Below are 24,090 nucleotides of genomic sequence, written 5' to 3'. Positions count from 1 at the left end.
TCCCTGAGCCCAGTAGTGATGGTTTCCCACTTTGGAGAACTGTCTATACTGACTCATTAAAATGGTTACTATTTCCTCTATCCAGGTGGTATTTAGGGGAATCTATATATTTTTAAGTCTATACAGCAATTTAAAATATAAGCCAGAGTTCATTTGATCAAGTGGTGACCTCTGAAATTCACTAAGGCATTATGAAAAGAGTTTTGTACATCTTTATTCCATGGTTCCAGACTTGCCTATAAATACAGAACTGCAGCAGAAATTGAATTTGTTTGACTAGTCAACATGTCATTTGGGAAAAGAAATATGTAACTCAAATTCACAAGTGGCAACATGACCTTATTATCCCCATTATATTGACTATGAAAAGCCTAGATAAAACTGTCCAGGAAGGAGAATAGTGCAGTTGAGTTGATGTTTTATGTTGCTGAGTGTTAAACAGTTTGCTTATAAAAAGTTCTCAAAAATGACTGTCTAGTAAAAAAAAATAAATAAAAAAATAAAAAATCAACTGCAGCATGTAATATGTCAACAGTTTACATAGCGTAATAAAACAAGACTAACTTCTGAAAATACTAGGTTTTATTCACACCCCAGTGGTAAACAATAACCTTAATATGATTACTAGGTTTCTTTTGTAGATCGCTGTCACATAAAATACAAAACCCATAGCAGAAACAAGCAGACAGTTATGAACATTTAATGTGGTCTTGTTGGAAGTTAAATGAATTATACTAATCTTCTGAAGTAGTCAAATCCAAAAATGCATCATCTCCTAGTTAGTACAAGTCACTGCCATTTCTCTAACAAGGTAATGGAAGGCACAGCTAGTGCAAGCAGACAAACCCATTCAAACTACTGGGCTGAAAAGACTTTGGTTGGTTCTTCAGGAGAGGATTTTCTCTAAACAAATATTGGTCTCAGTTAACAGTTCTGATAATCTTCACAGCTGCAGTCTAATAGCTACATGACGAAAGACTTCACAAGAACCAAACTATGTAGCAATGAATTAACATTCATGCTTTAGGGGATTTACTGCATTCTACATATTGGCAGAAAGTTATACTATTAAAATGCTAGGTAGAATGAACCTACATTTTAAACTGGTACTTAGGTGTTTGATTTCATTTTAACAAATTGTTTACTTAATTCTACCAAGAAGATACAAAACATAAGGCTGTAAGTAACTAATAGTTGTGTTTAGGCTATTACAGTGCAGGTAATCCTCAAGGCCACATACACACTGCTTCACTGCTGCTTGCATTCTGCTGGGTTTTGATCCTTCTGTTGAGGAATAAAAGAAAGGTCAGTGTACAGATGTCACATCGTTATTTTTCTAAGCCACTTATCAAAGCTGTCAAGCAAGTGTTTTCTAGTTTCAATTACAGCTCTTAAGAATCAAGTTTAGCTATTAAGAATCTTGCATCTTCTCTCCCTTATCCACCCTGTGAATACTATACCACATTGTATTCAAATCTCTGTGCACTAGGCAAGTTAAGGATATCTTTGAATAGCCAAATTCAAGAGGATGCCTCAGTTTTTCCTTTGGGTGGGGGCTGCACTAGCCATTGGCAGCAACACAGAACTTCTGACTACAGTAGGGTGGTATATCCTGAAAAAAAATTGAGGGAAAGAAAATGGGAACAAAACTGGCCTGGCACCGAAATGGAAGAGATGCCCATATACTCTAAGAGTCTTAGCCAAGGAGGACTTTCCTTGACCCCATGAGCACAGACCGCTCAAACATACAGGCTCACTGCACAGGTCATCATGTATCTGTATAATGACATGATGTGAGCAGTAAACTGGTGAGGGTAACACTTAAGTCCCCATCAAGGCTCCCAAGGTATAAAGCCTACAGAAATAACATCTATTCCATGGCGTTTATGGCTTCTATGGCTATATTTCTCAGCACCTGTCATGACTGATGTATATGCAAACTAATTCCTGTCTGCACTGTTGAACAGTAGACCCATTATTTGTGTCATCTGGGCTAACAGGGAAGCCAAATCTTCCTCATAAAAAGGGCAAAAATTCACATTAATACCAGTAGTGGAGAGCTTACTTGCTCTAATGTCATCCCTCAGGAGACAAGTCACACTTTGAAAGCTGGCTCCTGACCTGCATAATTAACAAAAGCATAAAATCCTGAAAATGGATAGTGGTCGCTGAGATGACATGTTGAATACCCTTCGTATGTAAGTGATTTAATGAGCCACCTGAGGGGTGATGGAACTAGATTGTGATGGCATACCTGAATGAGCCAGCAGAACCTGGCCCCTCGACATCAAACACAGGCTGATAGCTAATTTGCGAGTGGGAAGTGAGAATTACTAAAGAAAATTACAAACAATATGGTAGGGCGAGTAGCAAAATGTATATTGGATTATATGGCACACTGAGAATCAGCCTTCCTAACACTGACTGTACTTTCATTATAGTAACAGTCTCAACCAAGGACCAGTCTCAGTCAACTGTGGTGATGGAAGAACTAGCAGAGGGTGGTTTCATACCCATCCCAGTAAATTTACATGGATATACTAAGTACAGTATCTAGGGCATAAGTTTGCAACCTTTTTTCATTTGTGAACGAACGCTTTTGGAAATTCACCTTGTGGTCCGCAGACCCTGAAGTCTTAGACTGAAAACTGAACAGAATTCAACTATAAATGCTGCACATTTCTGGCATGGCACTGGACGCAGCGTGAGAAAGGGCCCTGAACTGTGGGCTTTTATGGTAATGACAACACTTCTGGGTTTTGACCTGTAAAGTGGGGTATTCACATTCTGTTTTTCTGGTCAATCAAAAGTATACCTTTTCTGGCATCTGAAATTTTATTTTCGCAGTCCCCTTAGACAGTCTGTGGATCCCCAGAGGTCCACAGACTGAAAACCACTGAACTAGTGGAGATTGTAAGTTGCTGCATTGTCTGTATACCAGCTACTTGACAACGTTTAGAACAGATGCTGGAGACTCCATCTACTTAAACATCAAACGGAAGTAAATGCTTAGAGCATCTTCTTGCAAGTTTATATTAGCCCCACGCTGCTCAGACAGCCAAACATGAGTAAACAGATGGATCTGTGAAACCATGACAGAAGCAAATCTGAGATGAACATTTAGTCAACTCAGCAATTGGCTTTGACGACAACATTTAGTGCTACATCGACATGCAGAAGAGTTGGTGAATGATGACATGCAGGATTGTAAGATTGCTCAGTGGGAAGTGGTAAAGCATACATGACTGTTGTGCATTTTGGAGTGAAGCAGAAGCAAAAAACCCTTAGTGACACTCCAGGTGCATGTGAGTAAATAATTGTTTCCTGGCTTCTCACTGTGTGCAGCTGAACAATTCCCATGGTAGTGCACATGGGAATGGCCTGTAGGTGTGTTTTAACATGTACTTGCTCTTCATCTTATCAACTTGATTCCCACTGCCAGGCCATGTACAACCTTCTGTTTTGCTTAGTACAGGTCTCGCTCCCCGCTCCCATTTTTAAGGGCCTACTAGCTTCCCACCTTATCGTCCCACAGCACTTTTTTTTTTTTTTTTTTTTAAGAATCTGGCTCTAAAGCAGCTACTTCTGGGGAACAGAGGTGCTCAGTCCCACTGCCTAAGAGTGTTACTGCCTTGATGACATCTTTCTCCCCTCATTCCCCCACCACTTATGATTTAGGACCACAGGGATGACTAACAAGTCCAGACCCTTGCCCTGTTTCTGTTCCATTTCTTGGTGCTGCAGCAATAGCAACTGCCATCTTGCCATGCTCAGTAGGTAGCATAAGAGGGAGAAGATTCAGTCAAGTGTGGTCTGCACAAACATGTGATAACAGATCACTTACATATACAGATAAGGATACTGAGGCTAGACCTGCACAGGACTGTATGCAAGGGGACTTGCGTATCCATTTGAACACTACTCCCTCCATTGTGCCCTATGCTGGGCTAAGCAACAAAACGGCTGCATCCCTCAGTTGCCTCAAACAGAATTTGAAATATTGCAACCTAGCAACAGCCAATATCTGACCAGCCTACAAGGCCAAAGAGTTAGACAATTAGCATATCCCACAGCAGGTGCATGAGCCCTACGTGTCTCAGCTTGCAAATAATCAATTTGTTGATATTTCTGTCAGGGTAGGTTAAAGCAGTTCAGCAGGAAGGGCACTACGTGCATTACTTTGCTCTCCATAACAACTAATTTTTTGGGTCATGGGCAGTGAAGGGTACAGTGGAATACAGCTGGTTGGATACAACATGGCAAATGCTAAACAGTTTTGTTTGACCTTGCTTGATGTACCATTATTGGTTTGGTCTAAGTCCTGCCAACACTGCTGAGAAGCAATTTTGATGTATCCATATAGCCTGCTGATCTTTCAGTGTGTTCTGGAAAGCCCTCCTTCACGTACGCCCACCGCAGCTAGCACGCTCTGTAAATTCCTCTACAATGTGGGCTGACACTAACAACTCAACTTGCCAAGTTGGCTGATAACTCTCTGCACATTGTTTAGAGATTTCTAGCAGACAGGGAGGGAAAGGCAGAGAAAAATTATCTACAGAATTATTCTGCTTCTGTGTATCTGCAACAAGAGCATCCCTAGTACCTGCCCATCTCCATCACATAGCTTTTGCAGATCAGAGTAGATCTTACCATATTGTGGGTGCCTACAATTTTTGGACCAGTGACATTTCCCATTATAATCTAGCATTTTTTATAACAAATTATAATACATTCTCCCCAAAATGATAGTTGCCTTTTATCTGATGAGTAGTCCCCTTTCCTGCAAGATTTCTTCTACAACTAGCCCCAGCAGGCATCATGTAACTGATATAACCAACTACCCAGTGTCACCTGAGTAACAGTGGTGTTTCCGATGTCATGTATATTTCAGTTTGGTTTGGTTCCCACTCACAATTCCTAATGACCTGGCTTGGCTTCCTGATCAGTGCTTGTGGCCCCAGAAGTAGCTGGATAAATGCTACCTACTATGACAACTAGGTTTCAAAAATCCCAATGGCTCATCTAGAATAAAGGGACTAATGTAGAGGATGAATTTTCAGATGTCTGGTAATCCCAAACTAAGCTATGAGAATTTGCATAAATTTGGGAGTATGCAAAACAGAGGATTAACCATCTCTGCTGCACATCCATATTGCCCTCCTTTTAAGTCATCCTGAAGTCTCTGCTCTCTACATAGTAAACATCTGTATTTTCCCCTGTACATCCTCTTCCCAAAAATGGGGAACGACTGGAATGAGATGGGCTCTTAGCCCAGCAATATATTCCCCACCACAAAGGGGTGCACGTCAGCTACACCTACGTTTTCTTTAGAGCATTGTTGTAGGTTCTGCTCAGTACAGGAGGATGATTATCTCCAGGGAAGACAGCCCAAATCCTCTCCTTACTGTTAAGTCTTAAAATACAGCTTCAGCCCCACTCAAGAAATTTCACCCAAGTGAAAGGATATGTTTCTCCTTGATAGTGCAGCAAAATGCAGGCTACACTTTATGTCACAGTTAATAGCAAAAATACATACATCAGTGACAAACTTGCCCAACTACATCAAAGATTTTAACAGCCCTCATTTAAGATCATTTAACTTGTATTTTCTTTATGAATAACAAAGCTTTTACTTGCTGAAAAAAGGTTGCTTAGGTATATTTTTTAAAAAAAACTCATTTTGTAATAATACTTCTAATTTCTTTAAAAAAAGATCCCTGGCCACATATTTAAAAGTGTTACTAAAAAACAAAATTAGAGTGACTATGTTGCTCAGCAAATCTTAGAAGGTAAAAAGTGGGGTATTAAAACCATCTCAGAGAGCAGTTGAGTCAAAGCATGTTTGTTACAGGAATTATTAATTGTATATTGCCCATTAAAAAGTGTTGCCTTAAATTAATTGCGTAATTTTAATGAAATACATTAATTGGTACTAGTCACCTTCGGGTCATAATCTGGATCATTTTCTTCATCTGCTTCTTCCTCCCCTTCCTGAAAGATAGAAAGTGTCAAGTAGAAAGTACTCTTGGTTCAGATTAAATACACAGAATGCAGTCAACAGGTTAAATGTTCCTCTGATGTTTGTAATTTTTTTTTCCATAAGTTTTCATCAGTGCAGAAAAGAAAAGAACTTGAATGAGATCTTGGTGTTTAGCCATACTCCGCTTTTAAGAGTAAATTTCTACATTGCATTTAGGATAAAGCTCTGCTCTTAAATATACTTGTGCTACTAGTACAAATCTAAGGCAGACTAATATCTGGCATATTTACTTTTATCACCACTTCAGGCTTACATTTATAAAACATCTCAACCAATAATGTTTTATACAGATTGGAGAAATACTAAAGAATGTTTGTCATTTATAGTTAACTAAACAAGAAACTTAAGTAACTTGCCAACTGCTCAGCTACCATTCCATCAAAGATGAAAAACTTGCTCCAAAATGAAGTATATGCGTGTCATTTTACTCATCTAACCCATCTTGTAACTCACCTCATCATCTGCCTCCTCACCTTCTTCATCATACTAAGAGAAAAAAAAAATTGTACAATGTTGTAAACGCCATCACCCTAGATGTTAAGCAGTTTTGTGTAAGTTACATGGAAGCCAAAGAATTCTCATGTTAAAATTAAGTGTATATATATTATATATACACATTTTTTTTTCAGAGGGGTAAATTTACATTAATTCAGCTTTGTCAAAAAAAATTCTAGATCTGGGTGACAGTGATCAAGATCATTAATACTGAAGACATTTCATTGAGCAGAAAATTTAAAATAAGCTTTGACAAAGAAAGGTGTTTTCTAGTTTAAGGATAAAACCTACTCATAGTTAAGTGTTAACACATTCATTTTGCACGCATATATTTTAAAGGCAGGGTTGAAAGCCATACCTACTACAAATGTTTGACACTTCCCCTAACAAAACCGCATTTTCAGTTGCTTATAACTTTGCAAAAAACAACAGTCTGGGTTGAAATTTTCCATGCAAAGTGTCAGCCTCAGGATAAATTTTTTTAATGAATACAGCTAGATGGAGATACAGTTTTGTCCATGTTAATAAATTAGTGACCTTTTCTTTGAATAGCTCTCAAAGCTTTGGAGCAGGGATTTGAAATTTGGTAGGGGTGTTCCAGGGATGCACCTTTTGGTGTCTCCATGAAAATACATCCAAATTTGACCAAGTCGCAAGTGTGAAAAATTGAAGCTTGCAAACACTCAGTAGAGACTTGCTAGAGTTTAACAAGTAGAATTTCCAAAGATTGTCTTCACTGATCATAGCTCAATCTTCATAGTTTCTAGTGCTGACCAGACGGCACATGTGCCATTCCGAAGAGCAAGTCCCAGATCAGGGCTACAGGAGCGAGGCCAAACTTTCCCTGGAAGTGCTGCTCCACACTTGGATTTTTGTGTGTGTAGGAGAGGAGGGTGAGGCCACCTGGAAGTGCTGGAGTGAGTGGGTGTGTGTCTCCCCCTCTCAGGAAATAGTCTAATTTGACTGCAGAGGGCAACAGAAGTTGGACCGAAGGTAGGAGAGAAAAGATAGAGACAATCTGGTGAGATAGGGATTGCAAGCCAGAGTATGGGGAATACAGTTTGGACAAGGGACTAGGGTTTGTGGAGGGAGAACTGGAACACCAAGGAGGCAGGCAGGGATAGGGTCGGGGGGAAAGGGGAGAGTCAGCTTACAGGGTGGACTGGGCAAAAGAGATGAAGCAGTGGGTGGATAGGGTATAGGTAGAAGAATTTGAGCCCAGTTGAGCACAATCCCCTTCCAGAGTCAGGAAAGAAACCCAAGGTTGAAGGTCACCATTCTTCCAGTGTCACCAAATATCTATGAACCCCAATGTCAAAGTGCGTCTCATCCTTATCCAAGTGATGGTCTATACTAGGGGTCGACAAACTATGGCATGTGTGCCAAAGACGGCATGCGAGCTGATTTTTAAATGGCATGCTGCTGCCTGCCGGGTCCTAGCCGCTGGCCTCACTCAGCCCGCTGCCGAACCCAGGCCAGCAGTGGGCTGAGCGGGGCCACCAGCCGGGACTGCAGCAGGAAGCAGCGTCGGGGGAGGGTGAAGAAGCTTGGTCCTGGCGGCTGCTGCTGCAGGGCAGGCAAGCTCCCCCCTCCCTCACCTCTTCCCCCAGCATGCTAGGTTCCTGCCCCTCCTCCTCTCCCTCCCTGCTGTCAGCTGATGGCCCTTGCAAGGAGGGGGAGAAGTGGAGCCTTGGGAGGAGGGGGAGAAGAGGTGAGGGCGGGACCTTGGGGAAGGGGGCTGGAATCAGGGCATATCCCCTCCAGCCCCCTGCCGTAAGCTGCTCTGGGCAGGGGCTGGGAGCACCCCCACAACCCTAGCCCACACCCTCAGCCCTCTGCCCTGACCCCTGCACACCCCTCAAACACACCCAGCCCCCTGTCCTGACTCCTCCACCCCCCACACACCCCTAGCTCTGACTCCAGCACCCCCCATACATACCCAGCGCCCCCACGCTCCATGCCCTGAGTCTTGCACCCCCCACATTCCCACCCTGAGCACAAAATGGGAGCTCCTGCACCGCCCCCCCCCAAACATTCCCACCTGCATCCCTCACACAAAATGGGAGCTGCCCAGGTAAGCACGCCACCCCCAAACCTCCAGCCCCAACCCTGAGCGTGCCTCTCCCACCCCATTCTCGCTCCTGGCTAGACCCTACATCCCATCCCCCAGCCTGCGCCTTCACCCCCAGCCCTGTGCTCAATGCACTCCCACCCTCAGCTCAGTGAAGAGAGAGAGAGAGTGCACGCACTAGAACTAGGGAGAAGGTAGGTACCCACTCTATGTGGGCAGGGCCGGGATCCCAGACCGGCAGCGGGCTGAGTGGGGCCGGCAGCTGGAACCCAAAGCAGCAGCGGGCAGAGCTGCTCAGCCCACTGATGGTCTGGGGTCCTGGCCGCCGGCCCCGCTCAGCCCGCTGCCGGCCTAGATGAACGAAACCCCAGGTTGGCAGCGGGCTGAGCGGGGCCGCGGCGTAAGAGCAGCATTTTAATTTAATTTTAAATGAAGCTTCTTAAACATTTTGAAAACCTTGTTTATTTTACATATGGCAATAGTTTAGTTATATAAAAGATATAGACTTATAGAGAAAGACCCTCTAAAGAACTTTAAAATGTATTTCTGGCACGCAAAACCTTAAATTAGAGTGAATAAATGAAGACTTGGCACACCACTTCTGAAAGGCTGCCGACCCCTGGTCTATACAGAGGATGACAACCTACTGTTGCTATCAATTCACTTCCTTAGCACACGTAGCAGTGGATCTAAAGGTTCCAACACTACTGATGATCCATGTCTTAGTATGATGGAATTTACTTTTTTCCAGTTTGCTTTAAAAAGGTTAGAAAGCTCTGCACTAAAAAAACTTGTTAAGAGAACATTAAGATTGCAAAACCAAGAATTCAGGTTAGGAAATGAAAGAATTAAGGTTCCTTGTGCAACCTTAATCTGACACTCTTATATGCAATCACACACTTTTAGGACCTTTGCCTCATTCTGTGAATACAATGAATGATGCTCACTTAATGGGCAGCATTTCAAAATTTGGTTCTCTTCATTGTTCAGTGTGGGCCCCCTCATTTACACTATTTAAACCCTGCTTTGAAGACAAAAAATAAATAGTTTCCTCATGGGCTTTTCTACAGTGCTTATCACTATAGTATTCAAGTGCTTCACAAATATGAATTTATTTTCATAACACCTCTGAGATGGAGTATTATTTATCCCCCCCCATTTTATGGATTGGAAGCCAAGGCACAGAGATTAAGTTTACAAATTCACCCTAATTTTGGGTGCCCAATTTGAGTGATCTAGGTCCTGATTTTTCAGAGTACTTAGAATTATACAGCATTTTATATGTACAAAACAGTTCCCACTGACTTCAGCTTCAGCTGGAAGCGCTCAACTCTTCTTCAGATCAGACCCTACAATACCATATTGGGCACCCAGAAAGGGAAGTACACACAATTAGTGACCACACATGAAACATTTGGTTTAAATAATTTGTTTTGCATCATATAGAAGCTCTACAGCAAGGACAGAATCCAAAAATATCCAGTTCACTCTCACACACACACACACACACACTACATGGCCCTGTGCTGGAACAGAATACATAAAAACAAAATGGGCCATATTCCAGCACACCAGGGCCATATGCTGTAGTTGATATTTTCTGATCCTACATCCAGCTTAGGTGAGCTCACGCCATTGTGTAAAGGGTCATGTCCTGATGGCAGAGAGTCAAGGTCATATCCCTCTATACCTTTAAGGCCTTACACACCCTGTGCAAAACAGTTCAGTCAAAACTTACCCCCAGTGTAGATGCAATTAGGCTGACAGACGAATTCTGTTAACCTAGCCACTGCTTCTCAGAAAGATTATTTACTTCAGTGACTGAGAAACCCCTTCTGTTGCTGTAGCAAGTGTCTACACCGCAAATGCTACAGGAGAGCAACTACAGTTATGCTGGTATAGTACTTGTAGTGTAGACAGAGTGGCTACCACTGCCCTCCAAGGCTTTTGTAACATGATGTGTGTGTGGGGGCCCTACTCTGAACAGAGCTGGAAGTACCTAGACAGAGTAGATTCATGCACAAAATCCCACAAACACTACTAAAACTACAGAAATTATACATTAGGAATCTTAAATATTAACAGTATTGTTGGAGCATACTGAACCAGTTTAAAACAGACTTACATCATCATCATCATCTTCAATAGCTTCCCCTGTAAAGTACAATACTGATCGTGGGACTATACGCTCACGTAAAAAGTGGCCAATTTCAAAATCTGCAGCAAGGATTGCTTCAGCGTCATCATCCTGTGTAAGACATTAAAAGAAACAGTCAAGTGGTAAATTAATAACTCATTTGTTTTAGGAGTCTGAACACAAACTAATGTCAGATTGAGGTGACCAGATATTCAAGAGAATTCAGCACAGTGGGATTATGTTCAGGGATTCTGACATTTATTGGATCGTACTTAAGGGACAACTTGCAAACGAGGGCAAATACACAATGTATGCATCTCCCCACGTTTTAAAAAAGCAACCCCTGAAAAGTCTGAAATTTTGTGCAAATTAACACAGAAACCTCAATACAGTTCCTTCATTTTTAAGTCAACATTTTTACCCAGACTAGTATTAAAAAGAAAGTTTCCCCATTTCCCCAATGTTTAGCTTCTCCAGATCATTTTAGTGTTCTTCACGACCTTGCTAAAATTCTGTTAAGCACTAAAACCCCTTGAATATCTTACAAATACATTAATATCCAAATGCTTTAAAGACTCTTTGCTTACTCCGAAGGCATGTCTCTGCCACTTAATTCAACCACAGTGATAGTAATAAATTCACCCATAATTCAGTTAACATGATATTTAAGTTAGATTTACACTGACAACCCAATGAGATGGGTACAACACTTAAGTTTTCACTCCTGTTGTCCATAGATTCAGGTAAACAGAACTCTACTGGTTTACATCTGAAAAACTATCTTCAAACCAAAGGGGCTAGATTTAAAAAAAAAAAAAAAAAGTGTTTAAATGAAAAAAGTTAAAAATTTGTATAAGATGCCAAAACACCTAGGGACTGAGTTTATGCTAACCGTGGCATTTCTGGCAGCATATTCAGTGATAAAAAGCAGACCCATTACATAAAAAGCATAATCTACATTCAGTGTTTATGAGAATAGGTTTTCAAGACATTGTCACACAGATAAGGCTTTTTCTGTAAAGCTTCCCACCACTGGTAGGCAAGATGAATAGTAGAGCTGAGAAAGCATTTGTGGGCACCTGAGCTTCACCAGTTTTAGCAGTGGTGGAAAGGGTAAGTGGATAGAGTAGGCACATCTTTTCTGAGGTAACTAGATAAGTAGGTTAATTAAATCTTTCTCCTTTAGAGACTGTAGTTCAAGTTAGTTTGACACTCACCTTAGGCTGGTATTATTGGTTCCTCACTTTCATGAGTCCCAACTTTATTCAAATTTTAACCTTTACAAGACAACTCCAGTTTATCCTTCACAAGCATCAACAAGCCCAAAATATACTAATTACAACTAAGAATGCTCTTATACAGCCTGAATAGATCTTCCCATAAAGCAAGCCAGAATACGTGCTAAACAGTATTTACTAGAGAAGTGTTCCTTATTACATGAAGAAATAGCTAGAATAGTTTAATATCTTCCCAAGTTATAGCTTAAGTAGCACACATTCTTTCCAAATTTGGTGTATTGAATTTCTTCAACTTACCAGGTCTCCACTTTCAGGAACTGTAAGAAAGAGGGGGGGGAAAAAAAAAATAAGTAATTTAAAAAAAATACTACATATAATTCATCGCAAATTAATCCAGACAATACTTACCTTCAGGGGGATTAAAGAAATTGAAGAAAGAATCATTGGAGACAGTTTTTGTCACTGTTCTAACTGTCCCACGTCCCTTGTGTTTCTGCTTCTTTTTGATGGTTTTCAAAGTAACATTTTTTCCTTTTTTCCAGTCTATTTGGCACCTGCAAGAAATAAGGAAAATAACTATCAAACTGGGACATACTTACAATTTCACATTGTTTTTACACACTAAAGTTACCCCTAGTCTAAGGATATGGTTAAATATTTAAGTACAGCCAGTTGTCTATTTTAAGGTGATCTTGAAAATTATTATGTATTTGGAGAAAACACTGTGGGCTAGCCATAACGCTCATGGGTACTTCATTTTCAGGTGAATTACTCATTCTACTCCCAAAATTCCTTCCAATCAGGAGCTTTTCTCCCCCCCCCACCACTTTTCTGGTTGAAAATATTTACATCAGAAATAAAAAAGATAAACTGAGGTTACAGAAAGTTATCCTACAGCACTTATTTCCTGCATGAATAATATTTTGGGCCCCTCACATATTACGTTTCACTTTTAAGCCCTGGCATGTGGAAGGATAAGAGCATAGCTCAGTTTTACTCTACAACAAGACTATCACACACTTTTAATTTGCTCAACAGTGTTCAAGACTATGGAAGACAATGCCTATCCCATGAACTTTGTCAACACTGACCAGGTGCCACTTTCCTTCCATGAATCATTGACATGTTGCATGGACAAAGTACTTTTTCAGGAACGATTTGAATAGGGGGTAGTAATTTAGTTGGCACCAACGATGGTGTGAGGGCTTTTCAATTATAAAGGCCACAAAAAAGGTTGAGACATGAGAAAGACAACCAAATATGTTAATACCACTAGGTTGGGGTGGAGGAGAAACAGGAGGAAAATTAGAAGAAGGAAATATAGCTGTGACAGAAGTGTGCCAAGTCTGAAATGGATAAGAATTATTACTTGCTAATAGAATGACTGCCGGCAAAGCTGCACACTCACTTAGATGTGGGCTCATGGTACTTTGTAGACAGTTCCAATGATTACTATGTACACAACCTGCCAAGGACAGACAAGGGACGAACCCCACGCAAGTTCATTTACTTAGTTTCTTTCACTAAGACCCAAAAACTCAGGCAAACAACAAAAATTAAGTCAGTAAATGTTCATTCTTGAAGCACTGATTGCATGGATCTCCATATTTGATGAACATTGCAAGTGATCCTAAACCCAGAAGTTATACGTTTGAGGTGTCTCAATTTAACACTTATTATAGGACTGTCCTCCTGAACTGTGTATTTGCTCTAGAAGATCAATTCAAGGAATGATGCTATATAAAATTTAGAAAGAATAATGGTTCAATCCATTTGAGAAATAAGACATTCAGAGTGTCAACATATTAACTCTATTCATGGGTATAGGGACTAGCTTTTTGCTATTTACACAATTGCAGAGATGTTTGAGGCTGTGATTGTACTAAAGAACTGTCTGGGGCTTCATGTACCCCTCATTTATGACCCTATTGTTCCCCCCACAAAAGTCAACAAGGTTCTGACCATTGTTGCCTAGTACATGGTCTGAAATTTTAGAGCTGATTGGATGCAGCGTTCAAAAGTTATCCCATTTCATGCATAGCCAAACAGAAATCCCAGCAAGTTGAATGTAAGGCCATTGCTTGAAAGTAAGACTAATACTTAATCCTGCCTTGAATGCAGGGGACTGGACTAGATGACCTCTCGAGGTCCCTTCCAGTTCTATGATTTTATGATTGCAAGCTCAGCCAAATATTAAGAGGAGCCATGAGAAGGTGGTTAACTACATATTAACACTTACCCTGTACAACCCATAATTTCTGGTCCATCAAAGGAGAAGGGATCAGAATCATCTGGCTCTGATCTCATTCTGTATGACTTTGTCAACACTTCATTTGTGAAGAAGTCATTTGATTCAAAGTGAAATTCTAACGTGAAACTCTAAAAACAATTACCAAAAGACAGTGTTATTAGCAACTGAGCAACATTTCCTCATCTTTAATTTCAAAAATCATAATGATTAACTCCTAATATCCAAGAATCAGATATCCCAAATCAGTGTACACCCCTTTTCCAGTAATAAAGTGGCTTACTTAATGTCAATTTTGCCCAATATACGAGACTGAAAATTCTAAAACAATTTCTATCCCCAAATTACAATAATTTAAAAAGTTTTCTTAATTTCATACTGGCATCTAGGATTATGATTTTCATCTTCTGCCTCATACCTTTTGAAGTGAGATAAACAGTGATTTGTGTGTTATAATGTAGAACTAAACCTCTGGACTACTACTACTACTACTAAATTTCTTGCAAGCAACATAGGTAATCAGTTCAAGGACATAATTATCAGCAACTACATTTTTGAAATTGTGTCCAAATCTGAAAGAAACTCCTAGCTGCAAATACTGATTATAGCTAGATTTTGTATCTAATTGATTAAACTGTCATAATACAAGAGATGTGTGGTCATTTTATATATGACTGTATTAACAGTACGCTAGTGCCATTTCTCACGAAGAACAGACTAAAAATTCTTCAGAATCCAAAAGGCACCATCAAATATTTGACAGGCACAGACCACCACTATGTCCCCAGTGTCAATTTTAATCTTATCATGCAGAAATAAATACAGTTTGTCTATGATGTTAAGCTTACCATAGGCTGACCAGCTTCTGAGAACTTCACTTTAATATCTTTTAAGTGTTTCAGGATAGGTTCATCATGTTCCTTTAAATAAAAATGATTTTAAATCAATGCATAGCATTTTTCATACAAACAGCATTTGAGTTAAGCTAGTTACAAAATAAAAAAAAGCATTGGGGTGAAAGGGGCACAGGTATATTTAATATTTGTTTTACAGTAGATAAGAACCTGCGATAGGCATTTGAAAATATTGTATACAATTATTTGACCAGCAGAGGGCAATAGTAAAGTAATAAATAGGCACAGTAAATCATTTAAATTATATAAGCATCCTCAATCTTATTCAATCATGAAAGGCAGTTTCTCATCATTTGATATGCAATTCATCACTGAATATGTGAAGACTTGTGTAAGGAATGTAACTGGCAACTAAACAATAAGATGTGTCAAGCTGAACAGGCATGGGAGCATGATACATCATTCCATTGACAAAGCACTTTGAAATGGGATACAAGCCATTTGATCCTACCAGAAGAATACCAAAACACCCAAATCATATCACTATTTCCACAATTTCTAGGAGCAGACCAGTACAAATTTTAAGACTTATGATTACATTTAACTTTAGGTCACCACCTACCTGAACCATATCACTAAGCAAGTCCACGTTCTTAAATACTGTCAGCCAAAACTCAGGAATTCCTTTAGGGTCTTCTTTTTCTTCATCTTTTTTCTCCTCTTCAAGCTTGGCCTTCTCTTTCATTTCCTCCTTGATAAAATAAAAATGTTAAACTTTCTAAAATTTAATAAGAGTTATCACCAGTACCAGATACTCCGGTAAAGCACATGATTTTATGATAAAGTCAGTGCGCCCGTAACTAGAAGTCAAGCTTTGCAGCTACTTTACAGAGCCACAAAAAGCTATTATGGGAATTTCACTGCTGGCATTTTAAATTTTGCTACAGTATTGGGTCTTGCTTAGTGTGTTAAAGCTTGAAATATGCCATCAATTGTTCTCTTCAGATACAGTGGAGATACTCACTGAAATTTCTTCTTCAGCATCTGCTTTCCATTCACATTCTTCTTCTGTAGGTTCATAAATCGCATTGATAATTTCACTTCGCTGGAAAATAAAATCATGAAGTCTTTCAGATTTACTGTATAATTTTATAATAATGAATCTGAACTACGTAATGCCCATAATAAACCACTCCTCCCAGTAAATTGTATGTTTTTGCAATTAGTAAAGTTACTGTAATCCAAGCTCTCCCTTTGGGGAATGCATTCCATTTGCTTCTTGACCTCATCTGACACTCAACAGTAACATTACACTTTACTCCTATCCCCATCAAAAATAACCACCCAGGCTTTGAGACCCTTAATCACACTAGTTACTCTCATGGGTGGTCCTATTGGAATCAATTCACTCAAGAGACTGAGGGGTTCACATCTGGCCCCACATGGAACTGTAACACCATATAGCTACAGATATGCACCACTGATGTTTATTCCCATTGTAATCCTCTCTTTTGGGATTTTAGTTAACTAGAGCTTACAAATAAAGTCATACTAGCACAGAGTTGTTACCTTATCAAACAAAGGTTGATAGAGAGCAGCATACTTTCTTTCCAGCTCATGAACTTCCTCGTAGAACTTTGCTTCTATCTGTGCACACTTAACTTGAAGGTTCTTGAGAGCATTCACCCGTCTCTTAACTACCTTAGGCAAGCTGAAAGTTTCAGTTATACAGTATTATGATTACTATTAACAGAAGTGTTCCATAAAACACACTGACCCCCTTCTCAATCTTCTCAACCCCCTTCACTCCCTGCCCATCCCATAGCCACCTTCCATAGTACAGATTGGTTTTGTTTTATGCTATGTTACAATACTTTTCATACTTAAGCTTTGGACAGAAGAACAGCTGAACACATGACTCACTAAATCATGCTGATTCAGGGTTAATGCAACTCTTAAACTAACCTGAGGCTTCATTAAGGCTGAGGTTTCATTAAAGTATTCCAAAGAACTGAGACAAACATTAAGTTTAATTACATAAGGTTTTGCCTAAAGATTCAAAGCAATAATGCAGGGGTCAGCAACCAATGGCACGCCAGCTCATACCCCGGGCCGCTCTTATCCGCCTCCCTACCCCGGGAGCAGGATGAAGAAGCTTGGTTCTGCCGGCTGCTGCTGCAGGGCAGGCAAGCTCCCCCCTCCCCCTGCTGTGCTGCATGCCTGCCCCTCCTCCTCTCCCTCCCTGCCACCAATCGATCAGCTGATGGCCCTTGCGAGGGAGGGGCAGAAGAGGTGGAGATGGGGTCTTGGGGAAGGGGGTGGAATCAGGGCATATCCCCTCCAGCCCCCTGCTATGAGCCGCTCTGGGCAGGGGGCTGAGAGCACCATCATGATCCCAGCCCACACCCCCAGCCCTCTGCCCTGACCCCTGCACTCCCCTCACATACACCCAGCCCTCTGCCCTGACCCCTGCACCCCCCCATGACCCCAGCCCTGACCCCAGCACCCCCACACACATACCCCCCATACCTCGTCCCCTGACTCTTGCACCCCTTCTACTGTGAGCACCAAATAGGAGCTCCTGCACCCTCCCCCCCACATTCCTACCTGCACCCCTCGCACCAAATGGGAGCTGCCCAGGTAAGCACTCCACACCCAAACCTCCTGCCACAAAGTTGAGCCCCTCCCTCATTTAGCTCTTGGCCAGACCCTACACCCCAACCCCCAGCCTGCTCCTTCACCCCCAGCCCTGTGTTCAGTGCACTCCCACCCTCAGTTCAGTGCAGACAGAGAGGAAGAGAACGGGCTAGAACCAGGGAGAAGGTAGGTACCCACTCTATGTGGGCAGGGCCGGGATCCCAGACTGAGTGGGGCTGGCAGGAGCCGGCGGATGGAACCCCAGACCAGCAGCAGGCTGAGTGGCAGTGGGCTGAGCCGCTCAGCCCCTTGCCGGTCTGGAGTACCGGCTGCCGGCCCCGCTCAGCCTGCTGCCAGCCTAGGTGAACGGAACCCCAGGCTGGCAGCAGGCTGAGCGGGCCGGCGATGTAAGATCAGCATTTTAATTTAATTTTAAATGAAACTTCTTAAATATTTTGAAAACCTTGTTTACTTTACATACGACAATAGTTTAGTTATATAATATATAGACTTATAGAGAAAGACCTAAAATATGTTAACATGTATTATTGGCATGCGAAACCTCAAACTGAAGTGAATAAATGAAGACTAGGCACACCACTTCTGAAAGGTTGCCAACCCCTGCAATAATGTTAGGCTGCTCTCTAAATAGTAGAGTATTCACTGAATTTAAAGTAATTTATCAAATGATTGTCAGGATAGTGTTTTTTCCCCCCTGCAAAGATGGGCCAACGCATCAAGATGACAAGCTTTTTTTCTTATTTCACTGGAGAAAATCAAGTAACATCAGGATTTACATCTGTATGTGAGCCAGTTGAGAGTCAAGAGGCTGGTGCAACATTTCAGAACATATTATATATTATTCCCATGAATTAAAAAGATTTTTCCTAGACAGACCAATGTATTAAGTAAACATGTTGGAAAAGTGTTGAAGTGACCCTGATTATAAAATATACTAATCAGTTGCATCTCCTTAAGCTATTAGCTTTACTTGTAATCAACTGGATGCTCTCCTTACATCTGGGCTCCAATGATGATGCAACATTAAAAGATTAAGGCCCAGAGGCTCAGCTATAGCTAAGGTGGATAAAGTGCAGCTTGTGGGGGAGGTGGGTTGCAAAGCTGGCCTCCGAGTTTCTCCCATCCTGGACTGGCTGTGCACTGGCCCAGTCACCCAGCATTAGGCTACAGCAAGCTCTCTAAATTACACTGGCTAACTGCAATTGGCGGCCCAGGGGCTGGCCAGCAGAATGTACGGTAGGCCTAGCTTTGCCCTCTAAACCGACATAAGAGTGCAGGGTGTCAGAGCCTATATACCACAGGATCCTATTATGGTGCAGTGATCTTCCTGGGGCCACTTGGCTTCATGCCTATGAACCAATGGCAGTGGAGCACAAATTGGCCATGCCACAACCGAGGATCTGAACTCAAGTATTTTATGTAAACTTTATGAAAAAAATGTACATTACTTGAATCGGAGAATGATGGGGTATATTCTTAAGGAAGGTGCTCAATTTGTAAGAATTATACACAGTGATATTTACATGTCTAAGAGTACAAAATTAAATTTTGCCATTTACTCTATATGGCTATCCAAACTGGGTTAAGGTCTGAGCTAATTAATCTGTGGGAAAGAGCAGTGGTTCTCACCAGCGGGGCCACAGAGCCCCGTGGCTGAAAGCCGCTGCCCTGAGGCCCAGCACTGAAGCTGGAAGCGGCGCAGTGCTAAAGGCAGTAGCCACCCCATCCCCTCAAAGTGGCGAGGGCCTGAAGGCGGCAAACCTCCCTCCACAAACTGGGAGCAGTGGCAGGCTAAAACCGGGATCCCCAGTGCCCACCCCCAAAGCTAGGAGCTGCATTAGGAGTCCCCCCTGTCTATACACAGCCCCATGTTATCCCCTCCCTGCACCCTGAGCGGTTTTCAAACTTTTTGAACTGAGTTTCCCCTTTGAGTTATATTTTTGCGTGCTCCCACAGCCCAGACAGGCTGGGTGGCCTCCTGAGTGAGTGAGAGGGTGGAGGTGGCATTCCGTCCCTGAACCCTGCTGTGTGGAGCTGGCTCAAGCCTTGGCAGCTCTTGCTCCCCCAAAATAGAAGTAAAACTATGCCTATGCCCAAGGACCTACGCTGGCCCAGAACTTCCCACCCCCCCGCACTGCGCCTTGGCGTTTTTATAGCATGTTGAGCGGAGCCTCAGCACGAAAAAGGCTGAGAACCCCCAGGGGGCTAAAAAAAAAAAAAAGAGTATTAATTACTCAACACAGGACAAACAAAAAGCAAAAAGTTAAAACCCTTCCATTGCCTTCCTATCACTGACAAAATAGGAATTTCATGCTTGGATATTTAAAAAATATTTTATGAACTTTCACAAAGAGAAAATTTGGAAGACTGTCTACGCAAAAGGAGGGTGTACATAAAATTATTTTACAACAAGATTGAGTGTATTAGCATTTGCCTACTTTATTAAGGAGGTGGGCCACATTGATCAGAACAGACTATAGCAAGATTGCTTTTATTCTTCTTTTCACCTTCAGCTTTAAGAAGGGAGAGATAACTCAAGGCTCTGTTAAGCACTGGATGTGACTAAATTAAGTAATTTGACAACTTAAGTATCTAACACTGCTCTACTCATACTGTATTATTTACAGGTTCTTAGACTCTTGGAACGCTAGCTTACTTTTAAAATGCAAAATCACCACCCTTCCTCACGATCATTCTTAGGGTTAACAGGAACGTACCAGCCATGACTAGTAAGATGTCAATTAACATCAAACAAGTGAGTTTTCCATAAGTCACCAATAATTTAGCATCAGCTTTTGCTAAAGTAGAGATACGCAATATGTAATACCAAACAAACTTATTCATGAAAGTTCAGAAAAAGTTTTTAATCCACCCAATGTGACATTTACATTCAGTTATATTACTTTCATGCTCTCTAAAAGAAATGTTCCAAAATTTCAGGTCAAATTTATCATTAATGCTCCACTGCAATTTTAACTTGAAGGAATGGTACGGTGAAAAATCAAAAGGTTAGTTGTATAAAGATGTTAATAGAAAAATATTAGAAAGACTTGTTGAGACAGCATATGATAAGCACTCATTTGAGGTCACTAGAGTAACATTTTGCAAGAGTCTAAGGACACTGGACAGGTCCTAGCAACTGTACATATAAGCATCAAGAAACAAATAGATACACATCTGTTTCTCTGTATCAGAGGCTGTCAGGCTAATATTGGACACCGAATGCAAATTCAAGCCAGAGTAATTTAATGCAGGTTAACCTATTTTATGCGAGCATCTGGGTTCCTTAGTATAAATCATATACTAACGGACCCTGGACTTCAGGAAAGCAGACTTCGACTCCCTCAGGGAACGGATGGCCAGGATCCCCTGGGGGACTAACTTGAAGGGGAAAAGAGTCCAGGAGAGCTGGCTGTATTTCAAGGAATCCCTGTTGAGGTTACAGGGACAAACCATCCCGATGAGTCGAAAGAATAGTAAATATGGCAGGCGACCAGCTTGGCTTAATGGTGAAATCCTAGCGGATCTTAAACATAAAAAAGAAGCTTACAAGAAGTGGAAGGTTGGACATATGACCAGGGAAGAGTATAAAAATATTGCTCGGGCATGTAGGAATGATATCAGGAGGGCCAAATCGCACCTGGAGCTGCAGCTAGCCAGAGATGTCAAGAGTAACAAGAAGGGTTTCTTCAGGTATGTTGGCAACAAGAAGAAAGCCAAGGAATGTGTGGGCCCCTTACTGAATGAGGGAGGCAACCTAGTGACAGAGGATGTGGAAAAAGCTAATGTACTCAATGCTTTTTTTGCCTCTGTTTTCACTAACAAGGTCAGCTCCCAGACTGCTGCGCTGGGCATCACAAAATGGGGAAGAGATGGCCAGCCCTCTGTGGAGATAGAGGTGGTTAGGGACTATTTAGAAAAGCTGGACGTGCACAAGTCCATGGGGCCGGACGAGTTGCATCCGAGAGTGCTGAAGGAATTGGCGGCTGTGATTGCAGAGCCACTGGCCATTATCTTTGAAAACTCGTGGCGAACCGGGGAAGTCCCGGATGACTGGAAAAAGGCTATGTAGTGCCAATCTTTAAAAAAGGGAAGAAGGAGGATCCTGGGAACTACAGGCCAGTCAGCCTCACCTCAGTCCCTGGAAAAATCATGGAGCAGATCCTCAAAGAATCAATCCTGAAGCACTTGCATGAGAAGAAAGTGATCAGGAACAGCCAGCATGGATTCACCAAGGGAAGGTCATGCCTGACTAATCTAATCGCCTTTTATGATGAGATTACTGGTTCTGTGGATGAAGGGAAAGCAGTGGATGTATTGTTTCTTGACTTTAGCAAAGCTTTTGACACGGTCTCCCACAGTATTCTTGTCAGCAAGTTAAGGAAGTATGGGCTGGATGAATGCACTATAAGGTGGGTAGAAAGCTGGCTAGATTGTCGGGCTCAACGGGTAGTGATCAATGGCTCCATGTTTAGTTGGCAGCCGGTATCAAGTGGAGTGCCCCAAGGGTCGGTCCTGGGGCCGGTTTTGTTCAATATCTTCATAAATGATCTGGAGGATAGTGTGGATTGCACTCTCAGCAAATTTGCGGATGATACTAAACTGGGAGGAGTGGTAGATACGCTGGAGGGGAGGGATAGGATACAGAAGGACCTAGACAAATTGGAGGATTGGGCCAAAAGAAATCTGATGAGGTTCAATAAGGATAAGTGCAGGGTCCTGCACTTAGGACGGAAGAACCCAATGCACAGCTACAGACTAGGGACCAAATGGCTAGGCAGCAGTTCTGCGGAAAAGGACCTAGGGGTGACAGTGGACGAGAAGCTGGATATGAGTCAGCAGTGTGCCCTTGTTGCCAAGAAGGCCAATGACATTTTGGGATGTATAAGTAGGGGCATAGCGAGCAGATCGAGGGACGTGATCGTTCCCCTCTATTCGACATTGGTGAGGCCTCATCTGGAGTACTGTGTCCAGTTTTGGGCCCCACACTTCAAGAAGGATGTGGATAAATTGGAGAGAGTCCAGCGAAGGGCAACAAAAATGATTAGGGGACTGGAACACATGAGTTATGAGGAGAGGCTGAGGGAGCTGGGATTGTTTAGCCTGCAGAAGAGAAGAATGAGGGGGGATTTGATAGCTGCTTTCAACTACCTGAAAGGGGGTTCCAAAGAGGATGGCTCTAGACTGTTCTCAATGGTAGCAGATGACAGAACAAGGAGTAATGGTCTCAAGTTGCAGTGGGGGAGGTTTAGATTGGATATTAGGAAAAACTTTTTCACTAAAAGGGTGGTGAAACACTGGAATGCGTTACCTAGAGAGGTGGTAGAATCTCCTTCCTTAGAGGTTTTTAAGGTCAGGCTTGACAAAGCCCCGGCTGGGATGATTTAACTGGGAATTGGTCCTGCTTCGAGCAGGGGGTTGAACTAGATGACCTTCTGGGGTCCCTTCCAACCCTGATATTCTATGATATTGGATATAAAAACAAAATGCAGAACTGCTAGTGCAACTCATTTCAAACTTCAGTTGAGATTTATATATCCATTATCTTTACATGCCTTGTCTTTTCACACAGGAAGTGTCACCTATAAGTAGTTTTATAAAAGGTAGAATATTATGCAATAGCTCCAAAGAAAGACAACAGGTCCAAAAGAATCAAAGCTGAAGGAACAAACAGATACAAGATGATACCCAGTTAGCATTTGGTCCTCTGAATGCAAGCCAATTTAATGAATGTATGGTCAAATGACAAGCAGGGTGAGTCTCCTCAGGAGGTTTGTCTGACCTACAGAAAAACTTCAGATCAGCTTGTAGAGTCAAGCTTCATTAGAATTAGTATAAACATGGACAGAGGAGCAACTGACTGGTTGCAACCGAACTAGTACTACCTAGACTTGGCCAAATAGAATGCTTTTCCATCAGAAAATGCCAATTTGTCAAAATCCAAACATTCCACAGGAATGTATTGATTTCAACTGAATTCCAACAGAACTTCCAATGGAAGTTTGCTTGGTTTCCTGCCAGCTTGCTTAGCTCCTCAGCAGCCTAGACTTCCAGCAGGCTGCCTCTGAGTTGGGGCTCCCAGAAGCCCAGAGATGCCTATAGTCTCAAACATTCTGAAAAGGTTGAAACAAAATGTTTCCACTTTTTCAAAACAGAATTTTGAAATTCTTGTTCTTTGCAGAAATTTTCAAAATTGTTCTTCCCAGTTTTGAATGGAGGGGATTTTTGAAGTTCCCCGTGGACAAGGTATTCCCATTTCAGGCAAGGTCTTATAAAAAAGAATTTAGACGAATTTGTAGCCTGCTTACAAAAAATAACCATTTGGAGTGTCCACGGCACCCACCAGCCC

The 24,090-nt window shown here is 41.8% G+C and overlaps 1 protein-coding gene across 6 annotated transcripts in view; it reads right to left on the bottom strand.

Moving 5' to 3' along the window:
* Positions 1 to 564: 564 nt before the first annotated feature.
* The window catches only part of NAP1L1 (nucleosome assembly protein 1 like 1), a 51,976-nt gene continuing 28,450 nt past the window's right edge, over positions 565 to 24,090 (bottom strand). For 4 of the 6 annotated variants that reach the window (XM_073327717.2, XM_073327718.2, XM_073327714.2 and 1 more), the window contains exons 5-16: positions 16,653 to 16,794; positions 16,108 to 16,188; positions 15,706 to 15,834; positions 15,078 to 15,149; positions 14,221 to 14,360; positions 12,390 to 12,535; positions 12,279 to 12,298; positions 10,732 to 10,854; positions 6,494 to 6,526; positions 5,941 to 5,991; positions 2,066 to 2,121; positions 565 to 1,284 (exon numbers count right to left, since the gene is read on the bottom strand). In XM_073327717.2, coding sequence (XP_073183818.2) covers positions 2,077 to 2,121; positions 5,941 to 5,991; positions 6,494 to 6,526; positions 10,732 to 10,854; positions 12,279 to 12,298; positions 12,390 to 12,535; positions 14,221 to 14,360; positions 15,078 to 15,149; positions 15,706 to 15,834; positions 16,108 to 16,188; positions 16,653 to 16,794 — 982 coding nt within the window. In that variant the 3' untranslated portion in view covers positions 565 to 1,284; positions 2,066 to 2,076. The remainder of the gene's footprint in view (positions 1,285 to 2,065; positions 2,122 to 5,940; positions 5,992 to 6,493; positions 6,527 to 10,731; positions 10,855 to 12,278; positions 12,299 to 12,389; positions 12,536 to 14,220; positions 14,361 to 15,077; positions 15,150 to 15,705; positions 15,835 to 16,107; positions 16,189 to 16,652; positions 16,795 to 24,090) is intronic. The other 2 variants (XM_073327715.2, XM_073327716.2) reach the window with 2 other exon arrangements.

The sequence above is a fragment of the Lepidochelys kempii genome, chromosome 1 (assembly GCF_965140285.1).
Source record: "Lepidochelys kempii isolate rLepKem1 chromosome 1, rLepKem1.hap1, whole genome shotgun sequence".
Lineage (NCBI taxonomy): Eukaryota > Metazoa > Chordata > Testudines > Cheloniidae > Lepidochelys > Lepidochelys kempii.
The sequence above is the reverse complement of the archived record's forward strand: the minus strand, read 5'-3'. Positions and strand labels throughout refer to the sequence as shown.